Here is a 13,820-nt window from a genome sequence, read left to right as displayed (position 1 = left end):
CCCCCCCGGCGATTGTTGTTCTTCTCTCCTTTACGTCCGACGTTGTTCTCCTCTCCCGCGTTGTACTTCTCTTCTAGTCGAACTGCACGTTTTGTACTTCTCCTTCTTCTCTTGTGTACCTTGTACTCTCCCTGCTGAATCTCGGCTCCGTGTTCTCACTGCTTCTCCAATGCGCGACTCGCAGGACGAATTCAGCCTGGACAGTGAGAAGTCGAAAGCGAGAAGGGACAGGCATTCGGGGACAGGCAATCGAGTTCATGACAGGCAAACGAAGCTACGTCAAGCTGGCGGGCGCGGTGACAGACGCATTATTCGGGAAGACACACCGAGAGGGACAGAAGGGAGCGCGAACAACAACAGCGAGACCGCAACAACAGTACAAGCGCAAGCACAGGCAGCCCCTCAATCGTCGTTCAGAGGTACTCCTCCCCTTCTTCGGCCGGCCTGTCCTCGTCCGGCTTCTTCTTCTTCGTCGTGTCGATCCAGCTCTCGGCGGAACCCTTCGGCGCGAGGTTCTCCTCGTAGTACTGGATACACTGCTCCCGGTGCGCCTGCAGGTACCGGTACCGGAGGGACGGGTCAGCAAGCGAGGAGAGGGGAGAGAAGGTGAGGGAGGGGGAGGAAGCGTGAAGGAAGCGTGAAGCAACACGGGGACGCACCATCCAGGCCGCTCCGCAGACACTCATGAGCTTCAACCCAGCAGCGGTGCGCACATACTTGCCCTCCTTGTTCGCCTTCAATTCGGCCTCCTTCTCCTGCGCCTCGGGCACGTGAACCTGGGCGGAGATGTCGATTCCCCAAACGACGACGGGGTTGGTGATGGTCTCGAGCGGGACAGAGGAAGTGATCGAGGCTCCCGAGGCCGTCGACGTCGAGGCGATGGAGCGGGAGGTCGAGGCAGGCGCGACAGAGGAGGAGGCACAGGCCGCGAGGTCGAGTTCCTCGCGCATGACGCGGGACGCCTCGGCGACGAACTGCGCGTGCTCGAGAGACTCTCAGTCTCTCCGGCGGCTCGCTCGTAGATCAGATGAGCAGTGAACGCACCGCGTTCCTCGCGCTGACGACGACACTCGCCGCCCTGGCCTTTTTGATGCCGGTGGAACGACGCTTGGGGGAGAGAGCCTTGAGGGCCGCCTCTGTCAACTTTCCACGTCAGCCTCCTCTAGGTAGGCGACAGGCCTTTCCGGCGCACTCTGACTGTAGTACTTGAACGACGGCTTCTTCATCTGTGCGTCCCAAGCATGGCGGATAGTCTCCTTTGTCACTTCTGCGGTCATACAAAGCATCCTTAGTGAGAGTAGTGAGGAAGGAGGAGGGGAACTCACGCTTCCTGCCTGATCCTTCAGGCGCGAACACGATGTTGAACTCCTCGGCCACCTCGTCGAAGTTGTATCCCTTCATCAAACGTTCAAAGAACCAGTCGTACTCGGCGGTGCTGAACTGGTTGGGGCGTCCGGGGGGAGCCATCGTGTCGCGCGAAAGAGGGGGTGAGCGGGAGAGAGAGGGGCGAGAGGGGTGTGGAGGGGGGTCGGTAGGCGCTGCTTGGGTGAGTCTTAGAAGCCGAGACAGAGTATTGAAGGCCTTGCAGAATGGTTCGGATCCGTTTGGCTGCAAGTGGGCGAGCGAGTGAAGGGTAGGCGGGATAGGAGGGAGGAGGCGTCGCGGGGCGCTGGCACCTTGCATCCTCTCGAACAATGGGACAGTTCAGGTAGTTCCGGGGCTAACATAGGCTCTCTTCTTATGCCTGGCTTGTGCATAGCCCTCTGGGGTGCCCCTGCGAAGTGAAAACACCTCCTCTTCCTCTTCCTCTTCTCTCCGTTTGCGCGTTTTCCCGTTCTCTCGTCCAAGACTGAGCTGCACAGGTGCGTAGCAGCCCTTCTTATTGCGTAATAGGGCAGCGAGAAGCAGAGCACAGCGAGTAGCAGCCAGTCGAGCGCAAGTCAGTTCGAGGTGGAGACAAGGGGGACAAGGTCAGCGAGGGAAGCGTCTTGGAGAGTGAGAACGAGACGCACCTCCTCAAAAGTCCTATCGCTCCGCCCGAAGCAGCCACCCAAGCCCGTCGCCCAGCTGCGCACGCGCATCGAGCAATGTCAACCCCGTCTCGAGCCCAAAGTCCTGGCTCATCTCACACCACGCACTCAGGCGTGCCACAACGCTTGACGAGTCCCCTGGTCCTAGGAGCATCCAGAAAAGCTAGCGCGGACTCGCGAAGGCATGTCGTTGCCGTCGCAGCGTTGTGGTCTGTGTGGAACTGATGAAGTCGAGCAGGGTTGTACTTTGGACACTCACGTTGCCCGCGCTGTGGGGCGTCTGCTGCTACCAGCGTGCTCTGCTCGCTCGCTGCTACCGTTCGGTATCGCTCGTGCAGCCCCGCACGCTCTTCGCACGCTGCCTCGCCTGCTCGCCCTCGGAGCCCACACGACGAGCGAGATGGCGGATTGCGGTCGCAAGGTGCGCGGCAAGGACGCTCGTTTGGCTCGGGCGTGCATCACCGACTGACGTTGCCAAGGAGACTGGCACTAAGACGCAGCAGAGGAAGACGGTGCATGGGGAGGCAGGAGGCTCGGCCTGCAAGGACAAGACTCGCGACAGCTTGCAGCAGCCGGCGGAGCGCTCCGACTCTGACTCGCAGACGAAGAAGAAGTGGCTGCCCGAGGCGGATTCGTCCTTCGATTCCGGCGTCGAGTTGCTCCCCGCGCAGGTCCACGAGTTCGAGCCAGCGCGCTCTCGCTCATCTAGCACGTCCAAACCACGCAAGATGGCGTCGACTCGCGCTCGCGGATCGACTGGTGGACTGAGCGGCTTCGTCGTGTCTGACGAGGAGGCCGTCGTCTACGCGGATGTCTCGGCCGCGTCGCGAGAGGATTTGAGGACCTATGAGCCGTCGATTAGGAGGGACGAGTACCGCCCTTCCCTCACGTCGAACGTGGGCGGGAAGAGGGGTGGAGGGAGGCTAACCCGGTCGGAGGCGGCGCTCGAGGCGTCGACGGACGAGGAGGCAGAGCTCGCTTCCAAGAGCAGGGCGGGGGCGTTGGAGAAGATTAAGCAGAGGAGGAAGAATGCTCAGGAGCAGTGGGAGGGGTGGGAGGGGTCGTGGTGACGCTGCTCGACTCGTGCGTCGCGGGTTGCGAGTTGTCCACCACCTTCACGCTGACGTCTCGCGACCCTCCAGCAGATGCCTTTGTTGTGATTGCTCCGCCATCCTATCGCACACTCGTGTTGCCGTACCATCACTCGCCTGTTGTTGTTCCTTTCGTGTACGCTTCGCCGTTACGCTTTCCTCCCTCCGGCCAACAGTTATCCGCTCTTCTCGCCCGGTGGTCTTTGCTCTCCTCGCTTTTCCGCGCATCTACACTCCTGTCCCCGCAACGCAGCTGCACTTCCTCAGCACCTGTGGACTGCCCTGCTCTCCTGGCACACGGACTGTCTCGCGAATGAACTCGTTCACACGCTTGGCATGTCTGCGGCTGTCGTTCCGCATCCCGTGTTACTGCCCCCTTGTGCTGTCGCCCTCGCGTCCGGCTCTCGCCTTCTGCGGACGCTCGCTTCTTGCCCCTCGCCCCCCACGGCCAAATCTTCTTCCACCGCATCTCCTCTGACACCTGCATGCCCCGTTACTGCCGCCGAGCCGGCGCTGTAGCGTGAGCACCTGTGCTGGCAGTCGTCGAGAGGCGGAAACAAAGGCGGACACAAGGAGCGAACGTCCGAAAAGGGGAGGACAGGCGGATCGCGGCGGCAGCGTGTAAGTTGGTGGTGGGATCGTGGTACAGCACAAGCGCCCAGTGCCTCGAATCATTCGACGGCGCAGAAAGTTGACTTCCCGCGAGCGAGAGCGAATTGATTCGGGATCATTTCGAGTCGAGCGAGGAGAACAAGGAGGAAAATGGGCCCACCGGTCGCCCCGTCAATCTCGACCTGGCAATTCGTGCCGTTGACCCTTTTTGGCGGGCTGTAGATCCACTCGAGCTGGATATCTGAGCCGACGCGAGTGAGAGACGAAGGTGCAGAGCTCAGGCGGGACGGGCGAGGACTCGTCCGGCCAGCGGAGGATGCGGCTGGTTGCGAACGCCATTGTAGCAGCCACGGCGCTCGACTGAATCTTTCCCAGCCCGTTCGAGCCAGTCACAGCGTAGCAGCGAGAGTTGGCAGAGTGAGAGATGAAGCGGGCGAGGGTTTGCAGAGACTGCGACTCCTCGCTCGCTCAGGACTGGCTAGAAAGTGCTTTGAGACAGCTTTAGAGTGCGACAGTCCCTGCACCAGTCCACTCGCCCGACGCCTGCCGCTTCTCACCCCGTCCTCGACCACCATCTCTTCCTCCTCTCTTGCCTCGACAGTTCACCTCAATCGACACGATGCAGAGCCGAACGCAGCTCCTGACGCCGTCCGCCCTCCGTCTCGACTCCCGCCTGTCCCTCGAGCTGCGGTCCCTCGACTTTCAGCTCCTCCCCTCACCTCCTCCTCCCTCGACCTCCTCCTCTTACGCTGCTGCCAAGGCTTTGGCATCCCACGGCATCTCTCCTCCTTCCAGTCCCTCGTCTACCTTCTCTCTTCTCCCCGTCCTCCCTTCTCCCCTCTCGCTGCGCCCCGCTTCAAACGCTCGACATTGCCCTCCTCGAATCCACCTCCTTCGTCTGACTCGTCCAGTCGTCGTCTCTCGGATGGATGAGGCGTCGACGCGCAACTCGTGCGCCTCGAGGACCTGGACCAGTGAAGAGCGTGTGGCTGGAGCTCGGCCGGCGAGACGCACATCCGCATCATGCGGCTTTCGATTTGGCGGGCGTAAGGGAGGACGATGTGGACGAGCGGGCGGTCGTGGCGAGGAGGGGACTGGAGAACGAGCGCGGAAGGGAGAGAAGGGTGCGTGAGCTGCAGGTGCACGAGTCGTGGCTGAGGATCGTGGTGAAGCCAACCGGGCTCAGGTGCGTCCGCTCGACGCTGCGACGAGTGCTGCTGTCTGAGTGTACCACTGATGTGGGAACTTGTGGGGTGCGCGCAGATCCCTCGTCTACTACCACCTCTACCTGTCCTTCCTCTTCTTCGCCCTCTCCTTCTTCTTTTTCAGCTTCGCCGCTCTCGCCGCTCTCGCCGTCTGGGCCTGGTGGGTCGCCACGTCCGGCCCTCCATACCCGCCTCTCCAGCGCCTCAAGCACCTTAGCGGACGCACGAACTTCATCGCAAGGGCACCAATCCGAGGAGGATGTCAAGCCGCTTCTGACGCCTTCGGAGGTGACAACTGAGGGGCAGGATGAGGAACAGAGGGGGAGGAAAATGAGGCTGGGGTGGGGAGGGGAGGAGCTGGAGTGAGCGCTGCACATTCATCGATGGCTACTACTACTGCTGAGAACCCCGCTGACGGCCAGGAGGTCCACACTGGACCAGCCCAGCCGTCCTACGCTTCCGCCGCCCGCTCCACCGCCGCCCCCACCAACCTCGCCGACTCGCTCTGGTCCAACATGACGGAGGAGAAGCGCGAGGAGATGGTCAAGGCTGTGGAGGAGTACTACGAGGTTGCCAAGTTCGTCGATGGCACTTCTATCCACTCGAAGGCCCGCGTTGTCTTCGAGACGGGCCACTCCCTCCCCGTCCTCCGCACCGCCGCCCGCGCCTTCACGACGCCCGACCGCGACCTTCCGGCGAAAACCATTCGCCTCACGGTCCCGGCTACAAGTGTCGACGGCGCCGGCGTCAAGAGGAACGCGCTCGTCGCCCAAGTTCAGCAGCAAGTCGCTGAGCACTACGGCGGCGACGCTTTCCTCCCTCACATCCCCGGCATTGACGTCTCGAAGCACTCGTCCCTCGGTGCTATCGTCTCCGGCGTCACCGGCACTCGCTTCGCCGGCACGAGCCCGGCCCGCAACGGTCGCGACCTCGCCTACTACGTCGACGTCGCTTTCCGCAACGCTGGCGCTTTTGGCGACGCGCTCCACAAGCCGTACGTCCATGACAATCACCCCGTCATGTTCGACTACGCGGTGGGCGCCTCGCTCCGCAGCGTTGTCGAGTTCCGCATCGACCTTCGCGATCTCAACACGAGCGACAAGGACCTGATTGCGGCCATCAAGTCCGCTTTCGAGCCCGCCGACATCGCCCTCCTCGCTGTCGCCAAGGTCTACCACACCAAGGCGTCCAAGTTCGGCCCCATCCCGCTCTTCCAAGGCGGAGTCCTCGTCTACGCCCAGGTCAAATCCGTCAGGCAGAACCAGGACGGGAGCTACCGCACCAAGCTCACTGAGGTGCTCCCTGGCGCCATCAACCTTTGCGGCACCACCCTCCCTTTCCGCCACGGGTTCGAGGGCGAGTACTGCCCGCGCTGCCGCTTCGCAGGACATTCGTCCGAGGAGTGCCCTCGCTATCCGTGCGCCTCATGCTTCCAGCCTGGCCACGTCGCGTCTACCTGCACCAACCCCACCGGCAAGAAGCACAACGGCGCCCGCGCCGTCCAGAACTCAGCTCCGTCGCCGACTCCGGTCGTTGGCTCGCAGAGCTGGACCGACGCTCGCCCCGGTAACAAGGCTGCGACAAGCGCCAACACAGTCCCTCTCGGCTCGAACTCGCGCTACGCTGCGCTCCCAGTCGAGGAAACGCAGGACTCGAGTATCAACTCGAACCCCCAGGTCAACACCTCGCCCGGCCCGACCAAGTCCGAGCGTCGCGCTGCTTCACGCGAACGCAAGAACGCCGCCAAGGCGCAGAACAACGCCCCTGTCAAGCCCGCCGTGCCCGCCATCGTCGTCGACAAGGCCGACACCACGCCTGTCACGCCCTCGGCTCGTCCGGCTCGCTCCGCCCCCTCGATTGCCGACTCGGACGCCCACAATGACAAGCGTGCGCGTCCCCTCACCACACCAATCAACATTCAGGTCCGTGGCGCAGCCAACGAATCGCACACGTCTTCTCTTTCGGATTCTTCCTCTTCCTCTGCTTTGTCTTCCGCCCTCGCACCGGCTGCTCAGGCCGGACATGAGGATGTGACGATGGAGGGAGATGTCGGTTTCCTTGGGGAGACGCAGACGGAGTTAGAGGAGGATAGTGACGATGATGACGAGGATGTGGCCGCTCGTCTTGGGCTCCCCTCTCCTTCTCCTGCTACTGCTACTCCTGCTACTGCTACTCCTGCTCCTTCTCCTTCTGCCTAAGTATGAATATCCTCACTTCAACGTGGAACGTTCGGACGCTTGCTTCTCCAGCAGCCCGAGCGCGGATTCTTGCTTACCTCTCTCAGTTCTCCTCTCAAGCCACAGCCATCTTCCTCCAAGAACATCATCTACGCGACGAGGCCCTCGAAGAAGCCCTCGCAGCGTTTCCCTTCATCTCCTTCTCTACTAAACACGTTCTCACCTTGCTTTCGCCGTCGCTGGCTAATTTACTCTCCTCGCCTGCCCACTCCTCGTCAAGCGCAGATGGGCGTCTACTCATTGTCAACCTCCCTCTACATGGCGTCGCTCCGCTGGCGCTCTGCAACGTCTACGCTCCGGCTCAAGGCGCTCCTCGCGCTCTTTTCTTTGCTAATCTCACTTTCTCCGTCCCCCGTGACTCTCTCTCAGTCATCGCAGGCGACTTTAACGACTGCCCAACGCCAGCAGTCGACCGGCCAGGTCAATCCGCCTCGCAAGCTCAGTACTGGCCCGCTCTCCTTGCTCGACTTCCCGCTCCGCACGTCGACTCGCTCCGCTGGCGCCATCCCTCCCGCGCCCTCTTCACTCGACCTCACAAGATGCACGGCAAGGTGGTCTCTTGGTCAAGGATTGACCACATCCTCGTCGACGAGCGACTCGCCTCTTCGCTCCGAGACGCCTTCGTTCGCTACGATGCGCCAGCTTCCGATCATCGCCCGGTATTCGCCTTGCTTACTCTCCACGCACCAATCGACTCGCTTGCTACCCTACCCTCCACCTCCACCTCAATCTCGCGCCTTCCGCCCGCCCTATTCTCCGACCCGACCTTCTCGTCCGCTCTTTCGCTCCATCTCAACCTTTCAGTCTTGCCTCGCCTCAGCACCCTCTCGCCTTCTGCACGCTGGGAGGCCAAGAAGAAGGAGATCGTGTCGTTTGCAGGGCAACACGCTCGAAGGCGGGCCGCCGAACGGCGTCAAGTCCGATTCGAAGCGGAGGGAGTCCTCCAATCCCTCGAAGCGAAGGGTTCGCTCTCTCCACAGGAACAGCTCGACTACGCCACATCGCAAGGACGGCTCACAGCTCTTGAGGACGACCGAAAACGAACGTTGTCGCTTCGTGCGCATCTCCCGCTTGTCGACGGCGTTGCTGCCGAGACCCGCGCCCTCGAAACTCGCCTACAATCCCGACAGACCGCTTCGACATTCCCGTCAGTGCAGCTCGATGACGGCAGCTCGACACTCGACATCGACTCGGCGCTCGGTCAAGTCGACCGTCACTTCGCAAGGATCTTCTCATCAGATGCTTTCGACTTGCAGGTGGTACAACAAGCTCAAGATGTACTACTAGCCCCGGTTCGCCAGTCACGGTCCGACAGCGACCCTCGACTCGGACGTCGTTGGCCTGAAGGTCAAGCTGCTCGACTCGGCGACGCAATCACGGTTGACGAGGTTCGCGCCGCTATCCTCAGCGCACCTCACTCGTCCAGTCCCGGGCCGTCGGGCCTGCCGTACGAGTTCTACCAGCAGAACATCGACCTTCTCGCTCAAGATCTCGCCGACGCATTCAACTGCGTCTGGGATGATGGCGCTCTCCCTCCTTCCCTCTCCCTTGCCTACGTACGCCTGCTCATCAAGCGCAAGCCCGGGCTTGACCCCGCCGCCTTTGCTTCGTACCGCCCGATCTCGCTGCGCGACGCCGACTACCGCATCCTCGGGCGTGTCCTCGTCAAGCGGCTCAACCCGCTTCTTCCACTTGCGATCCCTCTCTCGCAGGTCGGGTTTGTACCAGGGCGACGCAGCGCAGACGCAGGCCGTCATCTCCAGCTCCTCGTCGACGAGCTCGCCCGCCTCGATCTGCCCAAAGCCGTCCTCCTCTCGCTCGACCAGGAGAAGGCATACGATCGAGTGTCTCACGACTGGATCTTCGCGACATACGAAGCTTTCGGCGCACCAGCTCGCTTCATCCGCTTGCTCCGCACGATCTACGACGGCTCATCACTTCGCGCTCGCTACAACATCAACGGTTTCCTCTCACCTGGTGTACGACTACGCACCGGTCTACCGCAGGGTGACCCTCTCTCCTGCGCATCGTGGATCCTGACGTTCCAGCCTTTCCTCGACGCCCTTCTTCTCCGCCAAGTCGCCCTCACGCTCCCACGCCCTCTCTCGCCTTCGATCTCGACAACTCTTGCCTTTGCAGACGACGCGATACTAGCTTGTGGCGCAATCATGGACGCCCTCCCGCGACTCGAGGCGCTGGCACAAGATTGGCGACTCGCGTCAAATGGCCGCCTCAACACGAGCAAGACTGAGGTCCTCGCCATCGGCTCGCTCGCTCGACACGATCCTGACGTCCCGCTCAACATCAAGGCGAGCCTCAAGTACATGGGCAACGAAGGATTCGCGACTTGGGCAGGTTTCGCCATTGCACCAGGCGGTCCGCCCGACTCGTACTACGCCCTCCTCCTCAACAAGATCCAAAGGCGTACTCAGGCGGCGAGTGGCTGCTACGCTTCGCTGCGCACTCGTGCCGTCTACGCAAACACGCACCTTCTCTCGCCATCGCTCCACTCGCTCGCCTACTGGCCCGCTCCGCCCTCTTTCCTCAACTCTCTCGCGTCCCTGCTCCTCGACTTCGTCTGGGGTGGCGCCTCGCACCACCACGCCGTGAAGAAGGACACCGTCTTCCTCCCCGTCGCTCAAGGAGGACTCGGCCTTCTCAACCCTCTCGACCTCGACTGCGCCAACTCGCTCGCTTTCCTCGACTCGATCTACACGGCAACTCCCTCCCTCTACCTCGACCTCGCGCTCGCTTCCCGCGATCGCACCCTCTCGCCTCGACAACCCGACTCGTCCTCGCCTTCCTCCTCCTCATCTGCCTGGACTCCATGGACCGTCTTCCGCACCTCAAAAACAAGCACAAAAAATCGTCTCTGGTCGCGTACCCTCGCTGCACTACGCTCTTCGCCTTTCGTTGTGTCTCTGTACCGGCTTGGACCCGCTCCCACCGCCTCTCTTTTGTCTCTTCCTCCCTCTCTCTTCTGCTCCGCAGGCTCGCTCACCAAGATCAGAACCATCGCTCAACTGTACGACCATCATCGCGTCTCCAACAACTGCCCACCCGGACTCTACACACGCTATCTCCCGACCTCGCCTCCTCGCTTCTCATCCGGTCTCCTCGCCGCTCGGCACGACTGGCTTCTGTTTGTGGCTGCTCACCCTCTTCTGCGTTATTATCTTCCCCTCGCCGACCTTGCTGGCTTCCCCGCCCCTCTCCCTACTCCTCAGGACCCGCCTCCCACCGCCTTCTCCTTCCTCGGCCTCCCTCACGGCTTCTCCGCCTCCGCCGCTCGCCGTGCTCTCGTCGCCCGCCGCTCAGTCGTCACACCACACGCACGACTCGAGCCGCACATCCCCCAAGCCATCCCCGAGGCGACGACGACTCGACTTTGGCGCTGGCTTCGTCGACGACCGGCAACTCCGCGGGAGGCGGACACGCATTGGAGGATCTTACAAGGCGCGGTTACGACTCGTCGACGGCAGTTCAAGATGGGCCTCGCTCCAGACGACAGATGCGTCTTCTGCGGATTGAGCGAGTCCCTCACCCACGCCCTCTTCGACTGCGCTTTCTCCTCGTCGTACTGGACGGCACTCGTCTTCCTCCTGGCCCACAACATCAGCGACTACATGAAGACGACGACTCTGGCGCCTGACGAGCTCCTCCTCGGCCTACCCACTCTCACAGCCGTCACGGACGCCTCGTCCTTACCTCTCCTCCGCGCCATCGTCGCTGTCGGCCTCCAGACCCTCGTCGATGCTCGCTGGGCTCGCATACGGCCGACAAACCCCACTCAGACGTCGCCGTCAGCCGGTACTCTTGCAAGTCGCGCCTTCTCAGCCATCGCCGTCCGCCTCGAGTAGGCCTCCCTCTCGGATCCTGGCGGGTCCTTCACTCTCTCCTCGCCTTCGCCCTCTTCTTCTCTTTTAGCCTTTCAGGACTGAGCGTACTGCGCCTTTAGTGTGTAGGAGCTGCCCCTGTAGTTGCGCTTCGCGCGATGGGCCGTCGAGCCCGGGCTATGGCCTTGCAACGCATGCATACAAAAAAAAAATAGACATTGAATTATTACCTGTTAGCGCCTTCTACCTGTTCTCTTCCTGCTTTCTACGCATCACCGCCCTCCGCGCATCACTCGAGACGCGCTCGACGTCGTTATACCGCCGTCTGCGTCCCTCTTCCTCGTCTTGCCTCCGACTCCCGTCTGCGCTACGCTTGCAAAGCTTCGCTGATGCGGCTGCTGGTCATACAAGAGTCAGTCGACCGCCGCGAAACGCCCTCGTCTTCCTACGGCCTACCCTCGTCGCGTCCCCTCTTTTGTCCCGACCGCGGCTTGAAGCGCTCCTCCCGCCCGGTCGTCCGCCAAGTCGTCTGCCAGGGCTGCGCGAGAGCGCATGGAGGCACTCAGGAAGGCGCGCGAGTCCGGCAAGCGCGACTGCCAGGTGCGCTCTCTTCTTCCCTCCTCTTGCTCCTCGTCGCGCTCGGCTGACCATCTCGACACGCTCTCGTACAGCTCAAGGAGCAAGAAGCGGTGTATGACGAGGTCGAGGAGGACGTGTATCGCTCTGTTGCGCGCGGACGGTTCACGGAGGACGACTTTAACGAGGAGGACGACGGCGTGAGCAGGTATGCGGACGACGGCATGGACGACTGGGACCGCAGCGCGAGCGAGCGCGACGACGATGACGATCACGAGAATGGTGCGTTCACTTTGGTCATTAGGGGCTATCTCGAGCTGACCTTGACACTCTATTGCAGAACGACCTCAAAGCCAGCTCTCCCGCTCAACCAACCACTTCGCCCCCTCCTCCGACGTCGCTTCCGACCCAGCATCTGACCCTTTCCTTATCGGCGCACCATCGAGCGACGGCTTCGACGGTGTCGAGAAGACTCGTTTCGACTCCGCGATGGACGAATTCGACAATGACCTCTGTGGCATGGGCCGGCAGTTCTTCGACAACTTCCCCTCAGTTGAACCTCTCGAAGAGTTGAGCAAGTCGAACGAGCAGGTCAAGATGGAGGAGGACGACGACGACTTGTTCGTCGAGCCGACTGCCGCTGCGGCCAAGCCCAAGGGTCCGGCGCAGCGACGGCAAATCGTCAACGCCTCTGCCATCAAGCCCGTCAAGCCGAAGGCTGAGCCGGTCGACAACGCCTCGCCAAGCCAGATGGCGGAGGACATGAAGTCGAAGCGCAAGGGTGTCGACTAGCGCACCGCGACTTCCGCTCTCGCAGCAGCTTCTGCTCCCATCGTCGCGTCCGCTGAGGCGACGGGCGACTCGACGGCGTTCAACGAGGAGCACGAGACCGCCATCAGCTCGGCGGCGATGCGGGCGCCGGCTCACCAGACGAATGCGCTCGAAGCAGACGGCTCGCTTCAGTTCTGGTGGTTCGACTACGACGAGCCTGCGCCCGGCACGGTCCGCCTCGTCGGCAAGGTTCGCGTCAAGAACGAGCAGACGAGGGTCGCGCCGATCAAGGACGGAAAGAAGGTCGAGAAGGACGTGCCCAAGTTTGTCAGCGCGACGGTCGTCGTCAAGAACATCAAGCGCAAGCTCTACGTTCTCCCGAAGACCAAGGCCGAGTGTGCGTTCAGGCTCTCATCGAGTGGCTGCTCGAGCTGACGTCCCCGCTCGCAGACTACGGCGGCGAGGTCGACGAGGATGACTCGGACGACGAGGACGACGAGCTGCCATTTGACGACGTCGAGGGCGACTTCCTCGACGATGCGAAGGGCAAGTGGAATCTGCGGAACGTTTCGAGCACGCAGGGCTACGTCAAGCGGCGGTACGCTTTCGGCATCATGGGTGTCCCGCGGAAGAAGACGAACTGGCTCGAGGTCACTTGCGACTTCCCTGGTGCGTCGCCTTCTATTACACACAGTCTTCGTATGCTGACCGTCCATCTCGTCGCAGCCGGCAAGCGAAACGAGTCCGACATTCCCATCGACGCTGCTGGCGAGCAGTACTCGCACGTCTTCGGCTCGACCGCGACCGCCTTCGAGCGCTTCGTCGTCGCCCACAAGATCATGGGTCCGTGCTGGCTCAACATTTCGAAGCCCAAGGCCAACAAGGGCGATGCGGTTCGTTGGGCTCTTCTTCCCTCTTGCCGCTTCACCCGCTGATCCCCTTTCGCGCCTTTCGCTTCCTCAGTTCTCATGGACCAAGTTCGAGGCCGAAGTCGACGAGAAGGACATCTCGCCGTTCTCCAGCTCCGACGCGACCGCCCCGAAGGACGTTCCCCGACTCACGGTGCTCAGCTTGAGCAGCCGAACGGTCGTCCACCTCAAGGAGAATAAGCGCGAGATCGTCTGCGCTGCCGCTCGTGTCTGGCATGACGGTGCGTTCGAGTCGCGTCGAGCCCTGCTGCGCGATTTACTCACGTCTCGCCTGCTCGCAGTCGATATCGACGACCCGACTCCCGTCGAACACCAAGGCTCGTCGTCCAAGGTTTTCGTTCGCAATCTCTTCACCGACTTCCCGACCGGCTTCGACCAGCAAGTCCGCCAGCACCAAGGATCGCCGACTTTCGCGCTCTTCAAGGCGGAGCGACCACTCCTCATTCAGCTTCTCGGTGCGTTCCTTCACTCTCAGTCCCAAGCTATCGACTGATCCAGTCTCCGCAGACTACATCTCCCGCAATGACCCAGGT

The 13,820-nt window shown here is 61.9% G+C and overlaps 5 protein-coding genes across 5 annotated transcripts; 4 read left to right on the top strand and 1 right to left on the bottom strand.

Moving 5' to 3' along the window:
- Positions 1-413: 413 nt before the first annotated feature.
- Positions 414-1,683, bottom strand: RHTO_01099 (uncharacterized protein; the record flags this gene model as incomplete). Its single annotated transcript, XM_016414783.1, has 5 exons — positions 414-551; positions 660-974; positions 1,045-1,136; positions 1,193-1,267; positions 1,326-1,683. 5 exons carry the CDS (start codon positions 1,681-1,683, stop codon positions 414-416), a joined length of 978 nt encoding a protein of 325 aa, XP_016273004.1.
- A 747-nt stretch (positions 1,684-2,430) lies between these two features.
- On the top strand, positions 2,431-3,100 carry RHTO_01098 (uncharacterized protein; the record flags this gene model as incomplete). The annotated part of the gene is made up of 2 exons (XM_016414782.1): positions 2,431-2,451; positions 2,525-3,100. 2 exons carry the CDS (start codon positions 2,431-2,433, stop codon positions 3,098-3,100), a joined length of 597 nt encoding a protein of 198 aa, XP_016273003.1.
- Positions 3,101-5,321: 2,221 nt separating this feature from the next.
- Positions 5,322-7,136, top strand: RHTO_01097 (zinc finger, CCHC-type domain containing protein; the record flags this gene model as incomplete). The annotated part of the gene is made up of 1 exon (XM_016414781.1): positions 5,322-7,136. The coding sequence occupies one exon, from the start codon at positions 5,322-5,324 to the stop codon at positions 7,134-7,136; it is 1,815 nt and encodes a 604-aa protein (XP_016273002.1).
- Positions 7,137-7,714: 578 nt separating this feature from the next.
- Positions 7,715-11,035, top strand: RHTO_01096 (transposon tx1 uncharacterized 149 kda; the record flags this gene model as incomplete). Its single annotated transcript, XM_016414780.1, has 1 exon — positions 7,715-11,035. The coding sequence occupies one exon, from the start codon at positions 7,715-7,717 to the stop codon at positions 11,033-11,035; it is 3,321 nt and encodes a 1,106-aa protein (XP_016273001.1).
- Positions 11,036-11,563: 528 nt separating this feature from the next.
- RHTO_01095 (DNA polymerase alpha catalytic subunit) lies at positions 11,564-13,820 on the top strand (the record flags this gene model as incomplete). The annotated part of the gene is made up of 9 exons (XM_016414779.1): positions 11,564-11,611; positions 11,683-11,869; positions 11,928-12,368; positions 12,405-12,755; positions 12,809-13,027; positions 13,085-13,251; positions 13,322-13,508; positions 13,569-13,742; positions 13,795-13,820. Coding segments are annotated over 9 exons (1,800 nt in total), but the record flags the coding sequence as incomplete, so codon positions are not given.

Source organism: Rhodotorula toruloides (genome assembly GCF_000320785.1).
Source record: "Rhodotorula toruloides NP11 unplaced genomic scaffold Scaffold12, whole genome shotgun sequence".
Classification (NCBI taxonomy): Eukaryota; Fungi; Basidiomycota; class Microbotryomycetes; order Sporidiobolales; family Sporidiobolaceae; genus Rhodotorula; species Rhodotorula toruloides.
The sequence above is the reverse complement of the archived record's forward strand: the minus strand, read 5'-3'. Positions and strand labels throughout refer to the sequence as shown.